This window comes from Eschrichtius robustus, chromosome 1, assembly GCF_028021215.1.
Source record: "Eschrichtius robustus isolate mEscRob2 chromosome 1, mEscRob2.pri, whole genome shotgun sequence".
In the NCBI taxonomy this organism is placed as follows: domain Eukaryota; kingdom Metazoa; phylum Chordata; class Mammalia; order Artiodactyla; family Eschrichtiidae; genus Eschrichtius; species Eschrichtius robustus.
The window spans coordinates 176,344,521-176,363,598 of record NC_090824.1 but is presented as its reverse complement, the minus strand read 5'-3'; the positions used below and the strand labels follow the sequence as shown (position 1 = coordinate 176,363,598).

The 19,078-nt window shown below is 40.6% G+C and overlaps 1 protein-coding gene across 1 annotated transcript in view; it reads left to right on the top strand.

The window, feature by feature from the left end:
• Positions 1-19,078, top strand: part of SFMBT2 (Scm like with four mbt domains 2) — a 216,627-nt gene that overhangs the window by 142,483 nt on the left and 55,066 nt on the right. Inside the window, exons 9-10 of the mRNA XM_068538343.1 lie at positions 1,956-2,103; positions 16,864-16,946. Coding sequence (XP_068394444.1) covers positions 1,956-2,103; positions 16,864-16,946 — 231 coding nt within the window. The remainder of the gene's footprint in view (positions 1-1,955; positions 2,104-16,863; positions 16,947-19,078) is intronic.

The following is a 19,078-nucleotide window of genomic DNA, read 5'->3' as shown; positions in this document are numbered from 1 at the left end:
TACTCATCCTAATGAAAATTTCATTTTTATCTTCCTTGGGGCTTTTCTTCATGGCACAACTGTTGAAGAAATAAATAACAAATAGACAAGAAAGCAGAGAAGCACATAGCAGATTCAGTATTAAATGACCAACCTTTGGCCCTACAGGGGGACTGTGTTGACGTGATGGGGAGAATATCATCTGTGTATGTGAGATGTATGGTTTAGACAAAGTATCCTTGAATTTTACATGTGTTGGGTTCTGTTTCTAGGTCTGCTCGCTCTGAGCTGCACGGTCTTGGGCAAGTTGGCTAACTGCTCTGGGCTTTGATTCTGAGGCCTGTGGTTGTGGACCAGATGGACCAGTGTCTCTGAACCATTTGGGACCATGAACCCTGATGGATTTGAAGGAACTTAATTTAGCTTTTCCTCTGAAGTGTGTGCACAGGAACGTGCATTTTAATAGGCTTGGAGGTTCCTTAGTGCCTATTCTTACACAGTCCAGTTTTGCTAAGGGATCCTGCCTCCAGAATTATATGATACATCTGTGTGTGAGTATGTGTGTGCGTGTATGCATGAGGGTCTAGATCACATTAATTTAACAAATATTTACTGAGCATTTGTAGGCACTGTTCTGGATGCTGGGAACGTAAAGTCCCTGCTCTTACAGAGCTTATATTTTGATGGGGGGAGACAGACAATAAATAAAAATAATAAGGAAATAAAGTATGTTAAATGCTAAGGAGAAAGGGGCATCAGGGAAGGGACCTCTAGGGTGTTGGAGTGGAAGGAAGGAAGATGTGATTTTAATTCGGGCTACCAGGAATGGCCTCCCTGAGAAAGGAAAGCTTGATCCTTTGCTCCTTAAAGGCTGTTTCCAAAAGCAAATCTCTGGCAGCAGATTTCTAACGACTTACTGGAGTTAACATCAAGAAGAACAGAAGTGAGTTCACTCTTCCTGCTTAGCTTTGAACCACGTTGCTTCCACAAAGTGTTTTGTAAATGAAGGAGCCAGGAATCGGAGCTTAGTAAGAGGGTTAAGTTTCCTAAGAAAGACTGCTTTATGTCTGTTGAGTTGGGAAAGCGATTTTTTGCCTCTGGCCTGTTTTACATTCTACATTCTTTAAATCCATCATGCTTTTCGGTGTGGCTGTCCACCTGATTTTTGCACTCTGCTTTTTCCATCAGCATGTCTTGTTCTATTTCTTTCCCTCATTGACTTTTTTCCTTATACTCAAGTAGGTGTTTAACCAGTTCCTACATACAAAGCATTTGCTATGCATTGTGGGAATATCTTGATGAGTAACAAACAGGAGGCTGTCCTCAAAGGACTTGAGGTCTATTGGGAGAGATAGATGTGGTATCAGACCACAGGAGGGAATGAGAATTTTCGGTTCAGAGGTTCACGTCTGATGCTGTGCCAGAACACGGAGTGAGGTGGGGGCGGAGGGGGGGGGCGTTCCACCAGTAGTGACTTTGGGGACACATCTTGAAAAATACACGGACAATGGAGTGGGCTATTTAGACTTGTGAGAATATTGAGTAAGGACATGCCCGGTGTGAGTGATTTCCTCTTGGGTTGGAGGGATGGGACGCAAGGTGAGGCTAGACATCTCTGAGCTAGATGGTGGAGATGGTCCCATCTTGGCTAGGGTTTGTCTGTCTTACTTCACCAGCTTGTTTTTCCTCTGGCTTTGGCTGTTGGTTTACTTCTATAAAGTCATGCTGATGTTTTTCCTTCTCTGTCTCCGACATATTCTAGTTGTTTGTTTACTTTCCATTAATATGACCACAATGATCAACTAACTTTTTCGCAACTGGACCACTTTCGTAATATACATTGAAATTCCAGTCTGTGCTGCTGTCATTGGGATGAAATATACTTACTGCATTTGGAAGCTGTGCCACTATTTCTTACGAGTCTTACTTGTTAATCTCAAGGAATTAACCCCAGGCTCTATTGTCTTTTCTTTCAGGTTTTTAACAATCGTTTTTTTCAAGTGACTATTGATGACCTCAGACCAGAACCTAGTAAACTCTCGATGCTGTGCCATGCGGATTCTTTGGGGATTTTACCAGTACAGTGGTGCCTTAAAAACGGAGTCAATCTCACACCTCCCAAAGGTTTGTATTCTGTGAAAATTTACAGGGTTTGGGTGATTCGGGAAGGCGTCGTATTGTCACTGAAGTGATGCTTTTGTTAATCTGGAGAAGTTTACGCTGTGAACATTTTAGATGTAGTGAGAAAATAGTGTGTTTCATGGTTAGCCTGACATAGGAGTCTGTACAGTTCCCTCCCCTGTGGAGGTGTGTGTGGCCCTGGGCTCCTCCATAAACCATTGTTCCCTGTCTGTTATTGTATGATTGGCAGCTGTGTTGCCGCTGTGTGTTGAGAAAGGGTACAGTATTGCTAAGTGATCGGGGTTAAAAACTTGAACGTGGAAGAGAAGTGGCTTTAAAAAGGCAACAACATACCAATGAAGCATTTCTTTACATTTTTATTTCCAGTAAGTTGAATTTTCCCCAGAGCCCAGTTGCTTTCAGATTTCCAACACTTTGATGCCATAAGACATGACAATAATTAAGTTGGGAACCAGGTTGCATTAAAGTCATTTTAAGTTGAGACCCATAAACCACATGTCAGTAAGTACCATGCTATACTTTAGGAACGTGATTTGTTGTCGCTATAGGTCTAAGGTTTATCCAGGGAAGATGCAGCAAGGAGAAAGGTGAGAAGATGGAAAGGAAAAGAAAGGGAATGCTAGAAGACAAAAGCAGAATGAGAGCAGAAAAATAAACTTCAGGGGAGATTTTAACAGATAATCTCAAATAAAACAGGGGTTTTGTGCTAACCAGATCACCAGAGATTGGATTACTTGTACTTTAATTGTGCTGCACCTAACTTACCTATGGCGTGACTGTCCTTCCCTGGACCTTTATCCTAACTTACGCTCCATCCTCATCCCTATGGAGGAGATTCTTTTGAATTATTTCCATGCAGCTGGTGCTTCTTCCCATTAAAGTTCTTCAGTAATGGAATGCAGTCTAATTATATTATGGTGAACTTCTACAGAACACTGATTCCACTGTTTTCAGTGCCAAACTCACTGAATCTTCAAAATGAGGATTGCCCTCTGAGGAGACTTAGTTCCAGAGAGTTTATGTAACCTGCCCAGGGCCCCAGGCTTAGTAAGTAGCAGGACAGGAGGTCAGGCTTCTGGTTCTGTGCTCGGTAGTGGGTGGTGAGGGCTCCAGTTCACGAGGCCTCAGTGTTTGTGTCCATTTGGGTGCCTAGAGGTGACTATCCAAATCAGTGTGCTTCAGTTTTTCAAGACGGTTAAATGAGGACACCCCTGATATTCCACAGGTACTCTGCAGAATCAGAGACATGATACACGTCCAAATATTTTTATAATCTTTTAAATGATGGTACAAGCTCTATGCTGTAAACATCTATTGGTGGTAGGGAAGAGAGGTCTTTTCCTGCTGTGAAGTTTCAGCAGCTGGTCAGTTTTAGAGTTTGAAAGCCCTCAGGCCAACTTCTAATCAGAGCATGTGTGTGGATGGGTCCCATGTCAGTGAAGAAAGATGTTTTCTAGATATCTAAAATGCTGCTTGGGGGACTTCCCTGGTGGTCCAGTGGTTAAGAGTTCGCCTTCCAATGCAGGGGGTGCGTGTTTGATCTCTGGTCAGGGAGCTAAGATCCCACATTCCTTGCAGCCAAAACACCAAAACATAAAAAAAGCTGGGACAAAGTGAGAGAGTGGCATGGACATATATACACTACCAAACGTAAAATAGATAGCTAGTGGGAAGCAGCCTCATGGCACAGGGAGATCAGCTCGATGCTTTGTGACCACCTAGAGGGGTGGGATAGGGAGGGTGGGAGGGAGGGAGATGCAAGAGCGAAGAGATATTGGGACATATGTAGATGTATAACTGGTTCACTTTGTTATAAAGCAGAAACTAACACACCATTGTAAAGCAATTATACTCCAATAAAGATGTTAAAAAAAAAAAACCCAGAAGCATTATTGTAACAAATTCAATAAAGACTTTAGAAATGATCCACATAAAAAAAAAATCTTTAAAATGTTGCTTGGTTGGACTTTGCAAATTCCTAGTTAGTTCCTAGTAAGATAGGATCTATTTAAGAATTTTTAAAAAATGAGTTGGGTATCTCCTCACATAGTTAAAAAAATAGGAAAAACATTTATATATGCATTTTGGATTCATGGATGGCAGGGGTTTAACGTTTACCAGGGTCTTTAGAATTTTAAATATGTTTCAGACGAGATTGTTCACATAGCTTGGACCTTTACTAGGAAAATGGGTGTGCTTATTTGGATAATGGCATTTCATGATATTAAGAAAATTGTTTTATAGTAATGTAATTGAACTCTTAAGTGTACAGTGAAATGACGGTACAAATATATTTATGATATTAAATATTTTTATGTCTTTTTATACCTACTGTTTAGCCGTAATTATTGCTTCTTCTCTGTTACCCAAGTATTTGTGATATTTGGTGAAATGAAATTGTCTTCATGTCATCTTCCAAACTATTCCTTCCCCTTTTGAAAGTGAAGCATACCTTTTCTAAGAGGAAAGTTTCTTTATGGATATTATATATTATTTGTAAAATATTGAGTAATGGTGATCAGTACCTTCCAGTAAGAAAATCTCAGTGGTAACCATTTTTAAACCCTTGAAACATTCAGGAATTGTGATCCACCAGTAACCTGTAGAGGTTGTCTTTTGGCTGTGGGATTGTTGTCTTGAAATAGTAGAGCTTTTATTTATAAACCAGTGAGAAGAAGAGCAACAATTTACAGAAAAAGGTTTATGAATATGAGCAGATACTTCACAGTAATAGAATCACGACTCTATGTAAACTCATCATAATAAGAGAAATGCCCGTTAAAAATCATACTGAGATGGCATGGATTTCTCAGATGAGGAAGAAATCCAAAAGAGAAAGAAAGAAGCGGTTCTGTTTTGATGGGAGTGTGGAGGAAACAGGATTCTCAGATTTGCTGGCAAAACGCAGGTAGGTACAAACCGTATGGGAGGCAGTTTGGCAAATTTAACTAGAATTGTAGATGCATTTAGCCGTTGCCTTAGCAGTTCGACTTCTGGAAATTTCTCTTAAACTTACAATTTACAGGTAATATGCATAAAAGTTTGGTTTTTTCTGCAGCATGATGTATAATAGCGAAAGACTGGGGAAAATCCAAGTGCCTGTCTGTATGGGATTGGTTAAGTCGATTTTGGATGTTTATATAATGAAAACTATGCAGTTGTTAAAAAGAATGAGGATAATCTCTACATACTGACATGAGAAGCTCTCCAAGATGTACTGTGAATGACAGATCAGTGAGTTATAGTATGATGTCTTTCTTGTTAGAAAAGAGGTCAATGAGGATATATATTTATGTTTGCACATATTCCTGTAAAGAGACTCTGGAAGGTTGCGTAAGAAACTAAGAGACACAGATGTAGGGGACAAACGTATGGATACCAAGGGGGGAAAGTGGTGGGGGGTGGGTGGTGGTGGTGTGATGAACTGGGACATTGGGACTGACATATATACACTAATATGCATAAAATGGATAACTAATAAGAACCTGCTGTATAAAAAAATAAATAAAATTCAAAAATTCAAAAAAAACTAATGAAAATGATGACTTCTATGTGGGGTATGGAGGTGGCGACCAGGGCAGATGGGAATGAGACTTTTCACAGAATACGTTTAAAATCTTTTTTTTTTTCTTTTTGATCTGAGTGTGAATGTATTATCTATTCAAAAGGAATCATATGATATTACAAGTAGAGGGTTTTTATAACTAACGGGATCTTAAAGATTATCTCATCAACTCCAATCATTATATATGTGGGGAAATTGAAGCTCAGTTGTGTTAAATGATTTTTTAAGTCTTGGGGCTGAACTTGGCTTAGAACCCCAGTCTTAAGATCCCAAATTGAATGCTTTTTCTATATAACCAGATCCACCCTTTACTGCTGTTTTCTCTCACTGGTACCTTCGTAAAAGCCATCCTTCTCAGTAATTTGGGGGCTTTTTGGTGGCCTTACGCAGTGCTGAGGGATGTTAATGGACCATGACTTACCCATGACTGGAATGATCTATGTGTCAAAGCATTTGGAGAATTTCAATTCTAGAGAATAATATTCCAAGTGTTTGCCATTATAACAAAGCCACAGCTTTAATTTTACTGAGCTCCCTTACCATCTGGGCAGACTGTATATTTATATGTACCATATATGTAGCAAAGTATATTTATTTTTGTAATTAAAGTGAATTAAAATTGAGAGATGCTGATGGTTTCGGTAGTGATGATTTTATGGTTTCTTTTTGAAGTAACTTGTTACATGTCTTACGTGTCAATACCTGGTCTGGGAATCATGCTGTCGGATGTTTTCCAACACCATTCTTTGCTTTATTAATGTATGAAAGTATATGCTTTTTTTAAAAGTTTGTTGTTTTTCACTTGAATTTAGAGAGTGTGTAGGATATATTACACATGTTGAGAAGTGAGTTTAGATGTTTTCTTGTAGGTATGTTTCCCACGAAAGTATTACATTGTTTAGATTTCTGCTTATAGTTACAATGTGTTGCCTGATCCCCAAAAGAGAGTAATCCACTCATTCCCCAGTGGGAAGCAGCTGATGAAACAAGACACCTGGGTGGTAGAGGAGATGTGCAGGCAACATACATCCCTACTCACATTATTTTGACTCCTTTCCTATTAAAAAAATCTATCCCCAAACTTTATATACAAATAGTCTAAGCTAGAATGGATCGAAATGTTTTAGTGTTGTCTTTGAGCATGTGCTTTCTTGGTAAGCAAAGGACAGAATCTTGGAGATTTTATCCCATTCGCTGAAACCCAACAAACAACAATTCAATATTATAGGCGCTCTGAACTGGGGTCAAACAAGTAAATAAATCAAGCAGGCAAAAATGCATATAGGTTACCAACCATGACTTGCTATTTTTAAATCATTTCCTTAATCTCCTTGGCATGTAACACCCAAGATTAGTCACAGAATCAGCAGGGGCATCTTTGTAGACAAGTGAAGCCTATCCATTTCTGTTGTAAAATGTGTGAGCAAAAGCTAAAGTAAGTCACTTATTTTTGCACTTCGTCTCTGCTCTTTGGCCATCTTAATAGACACACAAACTTCACACAATTTAAGAAGTAAAGGTGTTTTCTTAATGATTATCAAGACCCACATTGGTGAACCCTAATGGGTATTCTCTTTTCCTCAGACACTGACTCATGTGACCTAATCCTTTCTGTCATCTCCTATTTCAGACATACCAATGGGGACAGAAAATAATAAACATATCATGGATGTCCCGCCTCAGTTGAGCAGATGCTACCATTTTGCTGTTTTTGATTCAGAGTTTTAAAAAATGAAACAGAGCATCATAGATATAATTGAAGACCGGGTCAACCTTGACTCTTCTATTTCTTACCCCCTATGTAATCCTTCAGCGAATCCAGACCATACTCTCAGGATCTGACCAGGTGTCATCAAGACCACGCTGGTCCAGGTCACCATCGTGTCTCTCCCTGGTTACGCCAGTGACCTCCAGTTTTCTCAGCCTACTCTCAACACAGCAGTCAGACTGATGGTGTTAAAACCTAAAGCACACACGCCCCTCCTCTGCTTAGCCTTCCCAGGGCCATCCCACCCGGCTCAGAGGCCAAGTCAGGGTTCAGGTCATGACAACAGCCTTCAGCACCTACCCGGTCTGGCCTCCTGTCTTAAGACGTCCCCCAGTCCTCCCATTCACACCAGCCTCCTTGTCCTTCCTGGAACATGGAGCACGTCGCCCCCTTAGGACATTGGCACTGGCTGTTGCCTCTGCTTGGGTCACTCCTCCCGCTTCTTCAGTCTTGACCCAGGTGTCCCCTAATTGGTGTCGTCTCTCTTGGCTGCCTTGTTTATTCAGCAAATCGCCACCCCCAACATTTGTATCTCCTTCCTGCATGGCTTTTCTCCATAGAACCTTTTATCATGGAAGATAACAAGTAATACATATTTTACTTCTTTTCTTTTCATCCGTCTTTCCACTAAAATGAAAGATGAGGAGGGCAGGCATTTCTGTCTTCTTCTCTGCTCCAGCCCAGCAGCTAGGAGAGTGTGGGGTTCTCGGTTGTTGTTTGTTGAGCATTGAATGAATTGAATTGAAGTCCCATCCCCACTCTATTCCCCTCCCTTCCTCTCTCCCGGAACCCTCTCCACCCCCCTCCGCAAGACGACCACCTTCCTAAGGATTTTATGCTTTTACTGCATGACTGCCTTGGCTTCTGCAGCAGTCTCTCCTTGTTTTCTATTACAGTCACTTTACAGTAGGTCTTGTTTTGATATATACATAAACAGCATCATGCTCTGTGTATGCTGTGTATCTTTATGTAACTTTTTTATTCGTTAGCATTTTGCAGATTTTTTCCACATTGCTGTGTGTAGATTGTTTATTCATTTTAGCTGCTTTTTGAATATACTATAATTTTTGAAACCATTTCCCATTGATAGACATTTAAGCTCTTTCTAGTTTTCCCTGTTGCAGATCTACAAATGTAGATCTTTGCACATGTACCCAAGTGTGAGAGATCCTTTGGGGCTATACCTACCTGGAGTTGCTGGAATTCCCCGGATGTTACCCCATGCTCTCCTGTGCTGTACAAGTTTACGTTTCCACCAGTAGCATCTGAGAGTTCCCAGTTTACACTGTCCACCCTGTTAGGTGATCATTCTTAAGCTTGAACGTTGCCATCTGATGGCGGGGAAATGGGCTCCTTGTGTGAGTGACGTGTTCCTGATCTCTAACTAGTGCAGCTGCACATTTCATCATCTGCTTGTTGGCAACTTGTGTTCCTTTTGAATTCTCAATTATATTTTTGCCCTTTTTTCTTCTGATGATGGAAGTCTTTATATAGGCTAATATGAATTCTTTCTCAGCAATGTGTTTCAGTAGTCTGTGGCCAGTTTCTTCACCTTTAAATGGTGTTTTGTATTATATTAAAGTATTAAATTATAATGTAGTCAGATATCCATCTTTTCTGTTCTGATTTGTTTAAAAATCATTAGAAATCTTTCCTACTGATGTTCTTCTATGTATTTTTTTTAAGTCTTGCAGTTTGGTTTCCATATTTCCATATATGGCTCTTTAACCTACTTGGAATTAAGTTTTGCATGGCATGAGGAGAGAAAAAAGTTTTGCTTACTTGTTTTTTTTTTTTTTTTGCTTGAATTGAATTGGATTTTCAAATTCGCTAGTTGTCTCAGCATCATTTATTGAATAATCTTCTGTTTCCCCTCTGACTGGTAATGCCACCACTGGCGTATAGCATGTTCCTTTATGGTTGTGAACTGTATCCTATTCTTAGTTATTCTGCTTCATTGGTCTGTTTGTCCATCCCTGTACAAATACCTCAGTTTTTAAAATTGATTTTACTTTATAATATGTCTTGATATCAGGTGAATGCCTCTGCTTTCTCCCTTTTCAAAATTGACTAGTTATTTTTGGCAGGTTTTTCTTGCACGTGAATTTTAGAATCAACTTAAAAGGCTCCATGAAGAACCCCACTGGATTTTAATTGGCATTGCTTTTATAGATTAATTTAGAAAATTGGCATTTTATTTTATTATCTTTCTATAACTTGAAATCTTTTTCTAGAATTTTTTGCTAGAATTTTTTCCTGGGTACATTGTCCTTCAGCTTGCTGTTATGAATTAGATTTTTACATTTTTTTAGAATTTATTCTTTTTTATTGGCTGTAAACAATCTAATAGAATACCACTGATTTTTTTGTATTTATTTCATATCTAGTAACCTTCCTGAGCAGTGTGTCTCAGGAACAGTTTGTAGAAGATATGGTTTAGCTGATTCTTGAAGCTTTGGTGAAAGTAGCTTGTAAAACCGTCTGGAGCTGGTTCTCCTTTAGCTTGTATTTTATGGAGTATGAATTTATTTCCTTCAATGGTTATATATTTAGCCATGGCTACCACTTCTGCTTGAGACAGTTTTGGTCATGTATATATATGTATAGAAGTGTCTGTTTTAGCTGTGTTTCCAAATTTCATGTCAGATCATTCTGTTAGGTCAAACTTTCATTGAATTGTTCAAATATTATATGTTCTCACTATATTTTTGTTCTATAATTTTCCAAAAGGTGCATTAAAATATTCTGAGATTGAGGGTTTGTCAGCTTCACGTGTGTGTGTGTGTGTGTGTGTGTGTGTATGTGTCTGAAGCTGTGTTAGGGCATTCAGGGTGAGGATGGTTAGAACTTCCTGGTGATGACCCGCTTTATCCCTAGTGAAGCGTTTTGCTCTAAAGTCCGTTTTGTCTGACTCTCACGTTCATTTGTTTCCTTACGTGGTTTGTGATTTTTCATTGTGAGCTAATTTTCAGTGATGATTGTTATTTCTGTGGGAGTTCCAAAATCTTTAGACTGAAAGATTCGTTTCTTCGGTCTGCTTTTGCGTTAGTGTCTGGCCAGTGTTTTAGGGTTTTTGCAAGTCCGAGAGTATTTATCACTTTATCTTCCTACTAGAAAGTGAGGGTTTAAAAAATCTTTTTATTCACTTCCCTTTCCCCAGCACATAAAACAATGCCTGGTACACGTAGGTGTCCCTGATTATTTAAGGAACTAACGGGTGAATCTTACATTAATTTCCCAGCCTGTACCATACAGAATTGTAAAGTTGGACCTTACAGCCGTGTGTGCCACTGCCTTGGATGAGCAGGTGGTTCCTCTCTTTCTCCCCCTAAACAGAACCCTGGGCAGGTGGCAACCATGTCTGCTCCGCTGCTTCTCCATCCAGGGATGGCGCTAAGATTGTCTGGTTCCTTTTTTGTTGACTGAGTCCAGGCGTTATAATAATCTCAGCTCCTGCTGCTTACCTTCCTTGAGTGCAGGGTTGTCTTCCATCCCTGGGCTTTTGTAAGTAGCTTTTTATTATTATATTTCATCTGGCATCTAAGAGGGGACTGTTGATCAGCCTACCTTGTTACTGGACTTGGATGCATGTTCTCATTTCTGGCTTTGTGATTCATTCTCGAGCAAAAAGCACTTTGGATTGAATATTTGGGGGACTAAAGCTCTGGGTGTTTTTTTTTAATATCTGGAAACATTTCTGATTGTTGAAAACTAAGCCTCCCTCTTGTTCACTTATCCCTGAATTTACTTCATTCTTCAGGACCCTTAAGATGGTTTTGCCATTGACAGTTGGCCTTTACGATGTTAGATTCCATCCTGGGGACATATCTACATCTCCTAATACTGTTTATGATTCAGAATAACATTTTGAGCCTGCCCTCAGATGGAGAAATGTACATGTCACGCCGTGACCATACGTGCATTAAATACTTCTCAACATTTACTTTTATTCTAAAAGATGAGGAAGTTGGAATGGCTGGTGTTTATACTTACTTGACTTATTTGTTTCCCTCCCCTGTCTTTCCTTGTTTTTCTTTTTTTTTCTGCACTGTTCCATGAATGTAAAAACAGAATAATTCGATTGGAAAATGAATGTGTAAATTTTCAAGATCTCCATCAGGGAGGTCTTGAAAATGAACGTCAGCTGAGAATGTGGAGGGTGCTGGTGGATTCCAAAGGGTGGGGGGGGTAGCTCTTTAAAAAATGACATGGACAAAAGGAAATGCTTTAATCAATTACTAGGGTTTTTATCTTGCTCCCTATAAGCAAACTCATGAAACCAATGACGAGGTTGTTGAGAACACTTGCTCAGGAATAGACCTAGCACTCCTGCACCTGAGGACTGTGTGATCCTGCTGCCTCACCTGTGCAGGGGGCGCCTCCATCCTACTTCTCACTCAGGGTGGCTGTGAGGCTCACTCAAGGAGATGCTGTCATGGGCTAAGCCTGAGTAAGTGTTCGAGGGACTCAGTGAAAGCCTCGGGCTTGGGAGAGGGATCACCATTCAGTAAGGAGAGCAGTGCCCTGGAGAAGTGCCCAGTAGGGCTGCTCTCACGAGTCATGAGATTTTCTGAGAAAGGGTTAAGAACCTGCTCTGATTATAACGTGGTTTCTGTCGTGTTGTCTCTCATTCCTGTATCTCGGTCCTGCTATTTGCTGATCTTTGAAGACGATTGTGTCATACTTCCTTTCAAAGAGACGTTGAACTAGAAGCTAAAGAAGCTTCCTATGAACCCCAGGTGCTCCAGCACCTCAAGGATGTGGACGTTCTCTGAGTTGCGGAAGATCTCCCTGGAGCTCTGTGATCTTCCATCATGAGGGGTGGCTTTCTTCAGGGCTTTCTTTCCTCATTCTCCACGTCTCCCTCCATCCTTGCCTTTACCCACTGCATCACTCTTACCATGCCGTGTGCCTGTCACTCTTTCATCCTCGTCTTACCAGCAACTAAGCAGAGTCCAGCAAGCTGGAGACTTAGAGTGAATTGTTATGAAATGGATGCATTTCCTTGCTTTAGAAAGTGTTGCCGCTTTATAGGACTTAAGGGTATATTTCTAAACACTTTATTTAAACTGCAGATTTAATATGCATGCATTCTTTAAAATTCTGATAAAAAGTAGAAAAGTTTCCTATCCTGAAAAAATAACTTTTGGTGTATATTCTTTCAGATTTCTGTTTCCTTGAATATGTAACTTTGTATTTCTATGTAATTATTTTAGACAGCCTTTACAGTGGTGGATTTGTATCATTGTTTTTCATTTTGTCATTCAGGTAGATGTCAAACATGATATTCTTATGCTATTTTTATTTTTTATTAAGATTGTACTTTTTTTTCATATCCACCTAGCACAGAACAGGACCTTTTACTCCGGTGGTCTCTTTTTTTTTTTGAGAGAGAGAAATCTTTTTTAAAGCCCTGCCCTTCCCTCCATCCCAAGTCACTGGCAAGGGGCGTGAGACCGCCATGATTGCCTCAGGGTTGTCAGGATTCACTTCCTGGTGCTGAGGAGAGACCTAACTTCCTCTAGGAACTGGATACAGTCAGGATTCTGTTAGCAAAGGAGAAGCAGGAGGTTGGCTGAGGGGAGGTCGTCATGCTGTATTCCTGGATTGGTTGACCGGTGCTTTGATTATCTTTTAAGATAGAGTGAAGATGCTACGCTTTCAAAATGTTTGTATTATTGAAATAATTCATGAACATTAGTGAAAACTTGGAAAATACAAGGAGGTAGAAGAAAAAGGTATCCAGGAGTCCCACCACACAGATAATTATTTTGATATTTCCTTGTAAGTTTTTCTTACATTTCCTCAGGTCTTTTCTTTTGCATATTTTAATGTCAGTTTGATAATTCTGTGTATGCTTGTAGCGGTCTTTTCATCTAAACTTACAGTAATCATTTTTTCATGATTTTTTTTTAGTAAACTAGGTGCAATTTTCATGCCTGCATGCCTTTCCGTGGACTTGGCTAAGTTTCACATTATTTTCTACTTTTGGATATAAAGACTTTTTAAAATCAGAATTATCAGTAATAATGCCATTGTATCTTAACGTATCACGTTTTATCAGTTTTGGGGGTTGTTTTTATGGGTTACATTTCCAGAAGTGAAATTGCTGTGTCAAAAGTTCATGGACGTTTTTACTGCCAAATTGTTTTCCAGAAGAATTGTCCACTTGCACTGCCAATAGTAATGTTTGCAAGTGGAGCTGTTTTATGTCAATTAATTTGTATCATAAGGAAAAATGGGTCATTGACCTGTTTCCTTTTGGACCTGTAATAGTTGGAACTTCATGCAGAATAAACACTAATTAAAACTTAAATAACTCTAGTGTTGGAAGTTCAACAGTCTGATGGCAGCTTGTTGCAAATTTTAATAGCCCAAGGGGTTTTGATTTCCTTTTATTTTCTTTTCCCCTCTGGTGTTTTCCTCCCTCCTGGGTTTAAAACATGCTTTCCTGGCTGTGGTTAAGCCTTAGTACTTCTTGTTCTGTCTTTGTTGATTAATGAGCATAATTGACCCCTGTTGTCTCTATTATACAAGCCACAGCAATTTGTTTTTATGTAACAGTTATTTTCTGAGCTGTCACAAAAATGCCTTACAAAGCGAGCTCATTATCAGCCTGAAGGAGAAGAATTTTAAGTGATGAAGTGAATAAAGGTCCCTAAGAGAACGAGGAGGCGGAGAAGTTGAAGCTGTTCAGATATTCAAGGAAAGGAGAGAGTTCTGGGGACAGAATAATGGCTTGTTGCTTAGGTACCCAGCAAGACTTGGATATATCCTGAAATTATTAGATTAAAAGTGGCTCCCCATAGAGAATCTTGGAGACTGGGTGTAGAAAGATTGAATATAGGTCCAAGAAACCGTGAGCCTGGCATTTATGGAGTGGGTTGAAAATCCATTGGAAGTTGGTGGTTATGAACGTGATAGAAAATCCAGCTAAATGTCTATCTGTATAGGGTGTAGAGGTGACCCCTAAGTTGGAAAGTTTTATCTGAACAGATACTGACCATACAGAATACCTAAATTTGACGTTATTTCAGAAAAAGGTTTGCTGTTCATTTGTATGAGTTTTTTCCTATTTCTCCTCTTCCCCCATGATCTTGATAAGATTTTCCTTTGCTCACAAACTAACTCAGGAAGTAGCAGAGGTCCAGGGAAGAGATATGTAACAGAACGGGGTCTTGACTTTAACAAAGCCAGTTAGCCGTGGGCCTGAACAACCAGGGTCTTTCTGTTGCAGGATTCAGCTTGTTTTCAGCTGTTCACTTGAGAGATCTTCTAGGGAATGTCTTGTTATATATCCTCTCTTCATCCAACCTGTCACACTTTTCCCCTAGGAGAAGAGAAGGGAATTAACCGCAGAGGGAAGGGAAATAATCCTAAGTAGCGATAGTAATTAGTAATAGTGGCTCTGAATCATGAAATGCAGCAGCTTGAGGAGAGTTTGAAGCTCTTTTCTTTTCTTTTGCAGATTAGTAGATAGGGAAAGCCAGGGACAGAAGACTTAATTTATTTCGACCTTGGTTCATCCAAGTCCGGTAGAACTGGGTCCTTCATCTAGTTCTCCTTTCTGGTCCAGTACTTTTCATACAGTGAGGTGACTTCTCACCAGTGTGAAGTGTCTTTCGGTGAATTCTTCTGTTCTTATATATTAACGCAAGGATTTGCTCCAAAACAGTTACAGGGAAAGTACTCGAAGTGGACGATTACATTAATTGTAAAGGAACTCGCAGTGCCTTGTTTAAGACACATTTTGCTTTGTTTGCAAATGTTCAGGAGAAAGTTGGTTTGGTTGCTTCCAGAAACCTCTGGTGCCAGAGCTCTCTGGCTGGAGGGACAGCTCTGGATAGAAGGTCTGGGGGGAAGGGAATGTGGAAGAATGTGCAGAACCTTTTCAAAGCCAGCTAGAAAGACTACACAGCATCTCAGGACTCTGAGACGTCTTATCTCCTCTTTGGAAAGTAGTGAGGAGCTTTCACTCTTTACAGGGACGTCTCAGGAGCAAGTTGGGGGGGTGTGCTCTGTCACTGATGGTCGGCAGGGGAGGGGGGAGGGGGGAGGGTCAGTCCCTGGGCCAGGAAGACAACTGCCTTCTTGGTTAACCTCCACCCCCATCTTTTAAAGAATTGAGTAAATTGAGCTTACTTAATGAAAAGGATACTATTTTGTACAAGTGGAGGTAGGAAGCAAACAGTGTCTTGAATTTCTTCAATATGGAATTTCTATAGTCTTTCTGCAAGTGTGGATTTAGTAACAGAATTCCCCATGTTAAGTGAATTTGCAGGTGTAGAATTTATGATGATACAGGGCAAAGAAATCAGGGGCTTGGCTTAAAAATATACTTAAGAAATCCCTTATAGATTTATTTTACATATACTTAAACCAGTGAAGAGAGAACTGTAAGTGATGATTATAGGGACATTTTGCACAGTTTCAGGTAATCCTGATTGGCACCGTATTTTTTGGTTCCATTCCCTTCCTTTGTTCACAGGAAATGCAAATGACACATTAAGAGGTATTTTCCTACCTAGGTTCAGCCATACACTCAACTCCTTTCTTGTTTTATGTTTTAAATTTCTCCCATGTCTTGTCTTGGCGGTCACGATAGATCGATATATATTGTATAATTATGTACCTCTTCCCCCACCCCCAAATGAAATGAATAAAGAAAGAAAGAAAAAAACCACGTTGAAGTTAGTACATATGAATAGTTGGTTCTCAAACTTCCCCAGTGTCTCAAATGTGCCCCCAAAACTTCATCCAGAGAGGCCCACCTTCCCCAGTTCTCATTTTCCATCCTCCGCCATGATTCAATTCTAAGGCAAGGTTTATTCCTCCCTGACTTCCATATCTTTGGAGGATTTCCCACTAGAATCTCAACTCCTTTTTTGCCATTTGTCTTACCTTCTGTTACTCTTTAAAAAGTATTCTCCTCTAGTGTTGTTTTCCAGTAAAATCTCACGGTTTCCACGAAGATGTCAAGATGTAATAAGTTCACGTGAACTCAGAATTGATATGAAGGCACGTGTTGTTGTGTATTTCTGCCAAATGCCTTGTGCAGGTGTGCTCTGTGGGATGCTCTGTCTCAACTGTTCTCCCCCGGAGCAAATCTATGCCCCGGCATGCACTGACGGGGGTAAATTCCCCCCTTCTTCACCTGGTTTCAAGCACCGAATTATGATAATGATGGTACACCCTACCTATATTTAGTACTTTACACTGTCTACAATATTTCATTGAACCCTCATAAAATCCAGTATGTTGTCACACATGAGAAAGGGCTTCACCTTTTGGGGAGGGGGCCTATACTTGCTGCCCTTATTACTTTAAATTCCTGACACACCCTGGCGCTGTTCACTGGTCTGAGATGCGGCTTGGTTAATGCGTTTTATCTGCATTTTCTCACGCACAGGTTACTCTGGCCAGGACTTCGACTGGGCAGATTATCACAAGCAGCATGGGACAGAAGAAGCGCCTCCCTTCTGCTTCAGAAACGTAAGGAGCCCGGTTCTTGCTATGCCTTTTCTCATAAATGTTGTCCACCTTGAGTTGTGTAAGTTGTATAAGTTGCTTTTTATTTATTGAACAAGATGAGGTTAGAGTGCTACCCTGTACCATGGGATCCTAAACCTTTCGTCAGTTTTGAAAAGTCCTCCTTTCCGTTTTTGTGTCAATTAGGGCGACGCTGGGCTGTAGTGACAGATTGACTACTAAACATGTCGTAAGTTTCTCTCTCACCTATGGACGGTCCAGGTTGTTCCTGTTTAGCAGGTGGTTCTTCTCCTTGCGCTGAGCCTTGGTCTAGGTCTGTACTCGGCTTCGTCATCTGAATCTAGTGAGCAGATAGGAAAAGAGAACCAGGAGAAGATAACCCTAGTTCTAGACACTGTAGCTTGATATTGACACATATTACATCTTACTTCTGTCACCTTCTGTCGTTGAGAACTAGTCACTCGGCTGCACCACGCCATGAGTGAGACTAGGCAGTGTGCCCTGGCTGGGCTGTTCCCCCACCTTGAGCCTGTACACTGGCAGGGGGAGGACAGAGTTTGGTGGACAGCCAGCCAGCAGGGCCACCATTAGCTGTGCACTTGCTCTGGAGTGTGATATTGATAAGTTCATTGAATGGGAGATTCTCTGCTCCTGAGGTATATTCTTAAAATATGTTCCTCAATTTTTTATTGGATTAAAGTAATAAGATATTAACCCAACAGTTTTCTGCTGTGCTTACTTTAAGCCACCTCCTTCTTCAAATACAGCTTATCGGCACAGAGACAGATAAAATAACTCCGTGTGTGTGTGTGTGTGTGTGTGTTCAAACATGTGTGTACTTGCTTATTTATAGGAGTTTGTTGTATAAAATAGTTTACAAATTATTCATGTAAACTTTATCAACCGTAGGAACTAAAAAGGGATGTGAATTAACATCTTCGTTTTGAGAGTGAGGCAGAGATGTATAGCCTCGTATGTTTAACATGCGCTCAGTTATGAGAGTTAATTTTTTATGCTAAGAAAAAAGATGCAGTCCTCCGGTTGGAGACCCCAGATACTACAGTGCAATGTGCTCCCACACCAAAGAATTGTTTTCTGGGCAGGTGCGCCTAGAGCTGCTGATTCATTGCTGCCCCACCGATAATTTTTACTCCAGGGATTCAGTTGGCAACGCTTCCTGATGGGAAGAGCTGGCTTAATAGAGAGAAGCTCAACACTGAGCATAAATCGTAATCAGATTTTGGAGAATTAAGTAGGTTGATGACGAGGTCAGCTTGTGCTCATAAATACGGAAACACGTCAGTGGCAGGGTTGGAAATCAGGGCTCCTTACATGATTGAATGAACTTCTGCTGGATGACATTGCCTTTCACAAAGGTAGCTTTTCTGAAGCGTTGAAAGAGCTGCATGAAGGGTGTGAGGTGGTGTGGAGACAGCTGTGCGACCTGCCACCATGGGAACAGCAGCTGGTTAGCTCTTAAGGCATATTAAGTCCAGTGGAGTCTTACTACACTTCGAACCGCGTGGACATCACTTGTCATGGAATCTGCTGGCCTCATTGCCTTTTATTTGCGATTGTGGAAACTCTTCATTGCATCCTCAAACCCCTTTGAGGTTGTGCTTTCTTCCAGACGGGAGATCGGCCTTCCCTAACTCTTTAGCCTTGGGAAGAAACTCCTCACATCTCCCCCTTGTTCTGGATTTAGGGAGTTATTTCTTCTGTGACAATGTGGTTCCCCCAAGGTGTCTTTTTATCTGTCCTCTGCTCCCATCAGCCAGCCGTTGTCCAAATGGATCTTTATAGTGGAGCCAGGAGCCGTATCCCCAGGTGGCCTCTGAGCTTTCACGATTCAGCTACCAAGATGAAATCTGTATTAATGAAAATGCTGGCGTATTCATTAGGAATGCACTTGTTACAAAGATGCCCCCCTTTGTTTCTTGCTGTCCGTTTATTTAATCGACAGGATTGTTATCTGCCTGGTGGCACGTGCATTGCATTACTGGTACTTTGCTGGATGATGTTAACAGGCTACAAGTGCTCTTTAATGGAATGCTTACCATGAATTCATTTTTTAATCACACATCTCGTGTGTACCAGAGGAGGGGGTAGTGTGGAAGTGGATGCATGGAAGACGT